Source organism: Aplysia californica, unplaced genomic scaffold (genome assembly GCF_000002075.1).
Source record: "Aplysia californica isolate F4 #8 unplaced genomic scaffold, AplCal3.0 scaffold00199, whole genome shotgun sequence".
Taxonomy (NCBI): Eukaryota; Metazoa; Mollusca; class Gastropoda; order Aplysiida; family Aplysiidae; genus Aplysia; species Aplysia californica.
Window position 1 is genome coordinate 1,024,428 of NW_004797469.1, and position 7,531 is coordinate 1,031,958.

Genomic DNA, 7,531 nt, shown 5'->3' on the forward strand with positions numbered 1-7,531 from the left:
ACATTCGCTAGTAACAATAAAATTCCTCCCAGTGTGTTGCAAAACACAAGGCACTTTGAGAAGATATTGATACTACCAGATAAACCGTTCTCTATGTTTCAAGCGTATCATATTGAGGGTATGGGAGCCTATAGTGCTGGTCAGCATAAAAATAGTGCTAGTGTTCAGTTCAATAGACTCACGTTCGCTCTCAGACATTCACAAGTCTCCTTACACAACATTGCTCTTGAAAGAAATCTCATCAAAGAATGTAATTTTCCTTTTATTTCATAACTAATGGCTGTGTATGTTACCCCCCAGCGCCCCAAAATGTCACAGTTTACAAGTTGGCGAACCAGACCACCGTGGCAGGCGTCTTGGAATGGAAGAACCGATGATGTTTTCCCATCTGCCAGCCTGACAGGTGAACTTCGCCGCTCGTCGGTACCACCAGGAACACCCAGAAGGGGACTGGTGACAACTCGAACTCAAACATGTCCACGGGTCGGTCTCCCAACACTCTAACCACCTGTACCACACTGTCTTCGTCTACTGAGCTTGAGGGTACCTTGGCGTTGTCCGAGGGAAGATACATCGTCCCACTCATCTGGTCAAACTGAATGGCCAAGCGGACGGACGCGGATTTGAGAATGGCGTTACGCACGTTGGTCTTGGAACCCCAAACCACCGTGCCTTTATCGCTGACTTTGAGGATGGTCTCCCATGGTTTCACATCGATCATCCAGCAGATTTTCTGCTTCGTCATGCTGGGCGAGATTGTGGTGGAAGTGTTCCGCACGAAGTGTCCGTACTGCCGGAATGTACCGGTGGTGTGGGCCGTGGAGAACTTGATGTAGGTGTTGCTGGTGAAATCAAACTGGTCGTAGCCGCGTCCTCCCTTAGTGGAAAGCTCGTCCATGAAGTATGCACTGACGTGATTGTTCTTCACCCTGAGGAAAGCCGCCTCCATGGCCCGGTTGTCTACCACAACTCGCACGCGGTGACCGTCCTTGATAGCAGCCACCAGAGACTCCCTGGAAAACAATGCAATTGTCAATGTTTTCACCTCAATAGGCTTATTTTTTGTTAAGTGATTAATGGTCCACGCAACTGCATAAGGTCATATGAGGGGGCTGGAAAAAAAACAATTTTCAATTTGGTTGCAATTAATTTTGAATTTTGCCCGGGTGGCGGCCGAAGCCTACTCTTATCGATTTTAGGACCACCAAGGGATCTTTAACGTGCGCAACTTGCACGTGTGACCTCGGAGATTTTCCACCCTTATCCGAGACGGCAAAGTTTTCGATCTAACCTGCCCTAAGATTAGGAGTGTGGCTGATAGTATGATATGCGAATGAGTAGCAGTAGAAAGGCAGCAAAAAGAGTCAGGAGCTCCAGAGGAGGGTGAAATAAAAAGGAGGGGGGGGGGGCGGGAGGCGCAGAAAGTGGTGACGAAAGAAGAAGACAGAACATGATTAGAGAGCAGGAAAGTAGGTGAAAGAAGGATTTCTCAGAGAAGAAATTTTCCGCCGCTGTCAGAATTCAAACCCTGGTCCACTAGACCACGAGACCCCCCCCCCCCTTCATAAACATAATTGAGAACATTTGGGAGGCGTACTGCTTCAGCCCTGCCAGTCAGGGAAAGACCAAGCCAAGAGGAATCAAACAGCAGATGGGAAATATGTTTCCTAGGGGGTGTGTGTGGGGCAGAAATAGGCCACTAAACGCCAGAGTTCGATACATGTGAAAGGCGAACTTTTATTGAATATCTCGGTCTTTCTGCTGGCACATTGAGTCCCTCTCAGACTTGGTTGGTCATGACTGGTAGGTTGAAGCCCGCGTCCAGAATGATCTAATGATCAATGGGGGCGTAAAACTTCTACTTGTACTTTTACAGTTAATGCTTGTCTTATACAAAAATAAATCATTAACATTGCACCGGAAAAAAAGGGACTCGGCACAAAAACAAAACAAAAACCCTAACCAAACCAAGCAAAACAAAACAAAAAACCCAGACAATTCAATTTAAAAAAAAAAAGGACCCAACCCCCCACCCCCCCCCCCCTTAAAAACAAAAACAAGAAACAAAACAAACGGAACAAAACAACTTCCCATGCAGACTCACCTAGACCCCCTGAGCTGGTTGCCAGCCTTGTCGTGAGTAAACACGTGCCTCCAGCATGGGTCAGCGAACCATTTGAGGGACACATAGTCAGCGCCGCGGCCTCTGTTGGTCACCCCGCCAACCGCCCATCGAGAACTGTCCCGGCGGCCGGTTGTGCACCTGAGGATTGTGGTTTGAGAACCAGGTAAAGGAAGATGCATCAAAACTAACTTTTAAGTCAAAGGAAAAGTAAAATGGACCTGTTAATGGCACCCCCCAACCACCCGCAAAGACTGTGGGCCCAAGTGCAGCGGGCCTTATGAGAATGCAAGAGGAGAAAGGTATGAAATTTTTGCAGCCAAGCCCATAAAGTTAATAATGTTAATTGCAAATACGTCTTTTGGATGACGATACGCACCTCTGATAAAAAGCAACAACAAAAAACAAAAACAAAACAAAAAACCCAAAATTAAACAAAAATGAAAATAAAAACTGCTTTTAATTTTAATTTGGCAATTCAAATCATAATGATGCTTATAGCGACCCTACAATTTTGTAAACAGCCTGAAATCATAATATCTCGCGTAGCGTTGACTTATAGGTATTCGTCTTTTTGGTGATTGAACACCAGCGAACCTGTCGTTTAATTAGAGTTCCCTTTGTTACTGGCATTAACCAGTACATTGAGTTGTTACCATGCTAAAGCAACACCATTTTTAAATGTATGTGTTTTACATACCCATCGATACAATTTAGATCATTATTAGGGCCAAGTCGGGCTGAGAGAGACAGACTGAATAAAAATCCTCCAAAAACTGGACTCGAACTTAGGTCTTTCGCCTGCAACAAGACTAGAAAAAAAGCGCCAAAGAGGTACTCCACAGACGCCGGTTGTTAGTTCATACTTATAAACCCAAGGAAACGCCTGCACGTGTGAGAGATGTCTTTCTTACATAAACAGGTTTGCTCCTGGTAAAACATCTAACCAGCAGAACGTGTTACAGATAAACTAACCAAATAAGGAACCAGGAATCAGCTGAGATTGGACTTTTAAAAAAATGGTGGTCTATTGATCAGTTAGTTTATTTGTTTATTTACTAATTTCATTTTTCGAGGGGGGGGGGGGGCAAAGAACATTACGTTTTGACTGAAATATAAACGTAACAGAATCAAATTAAAAGAGGTTTTACCTCTATTTGCAAATCAGCAAACGCTGATGTACCGTCCATCTCTGAAAGGACTGATGGTTTTAAACAAGAAAGAGTTTTTCAAGCGACCCATGTTCAAGAATGCCCCTTCAGATGCCCTGTTGGATTTCAAACGAGAGTCGCTTGCCTTGAGAACCAATCTAGTGAGATAATGCAGACACTGACCATGATGAGAACCACATGTAGGGAGTCTGTGTGTTGAATACGATGTCGTTGCCGCTGTACTTCTGGGACAAATGTTTGTTGCTCTGACCACACACGCGCTGGTCCACGTCAGACCACTGGATCACCTGAGAAGAGTGGATGGCAGGGTAGATAAATAAATGGAACAATCAGTTAGTGAATCGACATATTAACTGATTAGCGGATTAGTCAGTCAGTCAGTCAGTCAGTCAGTCAGTCAGTCAGTCAGTCAGTCAGTCAGTCAGTCAGTAAGTCAGTCAACCAGCCAACCAACCAACCAGCCAACCAACCAATCAACCAACCAATTAACCAACCAGCCAATGGTAACAAACGAATTGTAATCAATCAATCAATCAATCAATCAACCAATCAATCAATCAATGTCTAGCAAAACAACGACAGTTAACTATAGCAAGTTATGAATATCGCTTTGAGAACAAGGCATTGTATGTTAGGAAAATACGTTTAACAACCTTTTCAACAGCCATGATTTTTAGAGGTGGATCCTTTTCGCGAAAACTCATATGAAGAACAGATAGATATAATTTGATAGGGTGTTAACGAGGACATTGGTTCGTTTTTTAAAATGAAAGTAGCTCTTTCGACCTTAAACACAAAAATAATAATCAATATTCATTTTTTTTTCTTGATCCTTTAGAAAAAAATACATACCGGCTCAAAAAACGAAAAATGAAACAAATACACACGAATAAAAACAGCAACATACAGCCAAAAGCTGCAGTCAATTTAAGACATACTTTGTAGAAAATCAATATTGCATCAGTGTCCATGGTGCAGAGGTTATGCACTGCGTTGTCGCTCGTAGAAGATCGGAACTCAGTTTTCATGTGTGGAGAATTTGTATTGAGTAACTCGATCTATCTGTTGGGGTGTTGCACCCCCCTCATCCCGCTTCCAAACTGATCTAAATTGTACTGATAAAGGGGTAACACATCTACATACCCCCCCCCCCCCCGAAATTGTACCTGGAATGGGAAGGAGTAGCCTCTGTCGGTCATGAGAGCGCGGATTTCTTTTCCTTCCTTGGCGGCGTCGATGAGATCCTCCTTCTTACCCACCGTGGACCCTCCGTCCAGGAAATGGGCGTACAGGGGCCGGTTGTTGTATAAGTCGTGCTGTGGGAATTGGGGGAGGGGGTAAGGGGGTGGGTAGGGGGTGGAGAAATGCAGTTCAAAATGTTAACGTGAGTTTGATATCATTTTAGGGAGAATTTTCATCGAGTATCTCGGTCTTTCTGCTTGGACGCTGTATCTTTCTCAGCCCAGGCTGAGCCTGGCCTTTTCCTCCCTGTAGTTTTCACACGTGCGCAAATACATTGCACCATGGTCTCTTTGCGACATAGTCATCGAATACATCCTGTCTCGACCTTTAACATAGGCCAATAAAAGACTGTTAAAACTAGTCTAATCAGAGGGAGAACTTTATTAAACCACGCCCATTCCCCGAGAATCGCATTACCAGCACATTTAGGGGAGTCGACAACTTTTTCAAAATTGAGATCAGCGCCTAAAACACATTTGTTTCCTGGCTGCTTTAACCAGTAATGAGCAAATGTTTTTTATAAAGCGCATTCAGAACTTTCTTTTTTTTTCTTTTTTTTTTTGGTAATTTTTTTTTACAGCGCTCGCAACTGCATAAGGTCATATGAGCGCGCGGGACACACCTAATACTTTTAGTTGGTAGGAAATTTTGAATTTTGCCCAGGTGGCGGCCGAAGCCTACTCTTATCGATTTTAGACCACCAAGGGATCTTTAACGTGCATAACTTGCACATGGGCCCTCCGAGAATTTTCGCCCTTGTCCGAAAAGGCTAGGTGTAGATCTTTCCTACCAGAAGATCAGGGGTGTGGCAGAAAGACAGCTGTAAGAAGGAGTCAAGGAGTAGCAGTCGAAAGGCTGCAGAAAGAGTCAGGAGCCCAGAGGAGGGGGCAAAGGAGGTGAGGGGATGGGGGCAGAAAGAGGCGACGAAAGTAGACGAAAGAAAATTGCTAGAGAGCAGGAAAGGAGGTGAAAGGACACAATTTTAGAGAAGAAAATTTTTCGGTCGCTACCCGGATTCGAACCCGGGACCTTTGAATGAGAGGCCAACACTTTAACTTCTAGGCCACGAAAGCCCCAGAACTTTCTTTGTGGAAATGCGCTATTAAATAGGACTTCATATTATTATTATTATTATTATTATTATTATTATTATTATTATTATTATTATTATTATTATTATTATTATTATTATTATTATTATTATTATTGTTATTATTAATATTATTATTATTGTTATTGTTATTATGTGACATGGTAAAAATGGTACTGATATAGAACGTCTTCGAAATGTCTGAACCATTGCTTGATCTCTTTTTGGGGGAATTTTTGGAAGTAGAATTAAGATAGGTAGGGAGAAAGAGAGAGAGAAAGAAAGGGAGAGCGATGGAGAGAGAGAGAGAGAGAGAGAGAGAGAGAGAGAGAGAGAGAGAGAGAGAGAGAGAGAGAGAGAGAGAGAGAGAGAGATGTTGGGGTTAAAGTAAAGGAGAGATAAACCTGAAACTAACCTGTATCTCCTTGGTGAACCAGGCGATCCTGACCCTCTGTGTGTCCTGGGAGAGGAAGTCGGCGCTCTCCACGTAGTACTGGGCTATATGCACGCTGCCCGTTGTGCAAGGCAGGAAGAACCGCCAGTGGGCGTCTACCACAGTTTCCGCGCCACTGGTCGCCACATGGGATAATGTCTAATAGAACACATACAGATAGATAGATAGATAGATAGATAGATAGATAGATAGATAGATAGATAGATAGATAGGTAGATAGATGTATAGATAGATGTATAGAGAGATAGATAGACGTATAGATAGATTTATAGATAGATAGATAAACGTATAGATAGTTGTATAGATAGATACATAGATAGCAGGGGCGGCTCGTCCATAGAGCACGGTCGTGCTCTCTGCCGTCCAAAAATTTTAGCGCACAACACCCATAAAGTGACAAGAAAGAACCTTTAGTTCATAAATATTAATAAGGCGGCACAATCTCAATGTGCACCAGCCGAACAAAGCCCATAGAGGCAGTCTAAAAATAACGCGATCTCAGACCAGTTCACGATAGCCTACAAAATTCAATGCCCGTATTATGATAGCTTTGGAGCAATCCACCGGAGTGCCCGCAGCGATGTGCGATAGGTCCATTCTCTTGCCAGTTATATCTCTAGCCCAACCTCTGTAACCCTGAACTTGAACGAGGTCAACATGATGTAATTAGGTCATTGTGTTAAAAGTTGGAATGGTGTACTGGTGAAAGTTTTATTACTCGAGTGTTTATTCCAAGGCAGGATGAATGAAGTTGATTGCAAATAAATTCAGTTCACCAAACAAAGTAACAAGAAGAGAGTGAATGAAGTAAGTCCTCACCAACCCAAAAATATCAAAATGATACAATGAATAAAAAGTGGAATGGCTTACAGTCAGCGTTAGCGAATTATACTCATTGTAGACCTAGATTAGGCCTACTGTTTCTCCTGTCTGCTTTTTGGAACTGAGGACCCCAAGAGGTCTGAGACAGGTTTTACTGATCTTGTCCATGTGAAACAACGCATTAAAGTCAAAAGTCATCAAGAGCGCACGTAGAAAATTCCGTTAAGTATCATACTTTCGGACAAGTAGACATAGCAGCTAGTCGTAGGTCATCGCATTGCAACGTCTCACTATAACGAAGCACGTATTGTGTAATACGGGGTGCCCACTACGGATCGCCCGACTCGATCGCCTCAAAAACAAACGTGTCTGTTTTCAGTTTCAGGCGATCGAGTCGGGCGATTGGCCCGATCCAGCCTTAGTGGGCACCCCGTATAAGGTTATCTAGTGTATTTTGTTCTGTGAAACTCACGAACTCGCCCTTCGCGGTCATGAAAAGGGTGATTTGTCGGGGAACAGAGGTATTTTTCGCTAACGCTATGCAGACTCTTCGGCATTTTTTGCCCACTCAACAAAATGCATCTGCGTTTGTCACCGGAATATTCCATGGCCGTCTGAAACAAGGTGGA

The 7,531-nt window shown here is 43.4% G+C and overlaps 1 protein-coding gene across 1 annotated transcript in view; it reads right to left on the reverse strand.

The window, feature by feature from the left end:
* Nucleotides 1-241: 241 nt before the first annotated feature.
* LOC101853790 overlaps nt 242-7,531 on the reverse strand; it is a gene marked incomplete in the record, with an annotated part of 24,597 nt that continues 17,307 nt past the window's right edge. The window contains 5 exon segments of the mRNA XM_013082913.1: nt 242-1,013; nt 2,105-2,263; nt 3,457-3,581; nt 4,461-4,610; nt 6,042-6,218. Of these exon segments, the coding sequence (XP_012938367.1) occupies nt 320-1,013; nt 2,105-2,263; nt 3,457-3,581; nt 4,461-4,610; nt 6,042-6,218 (1,305 nt within the window).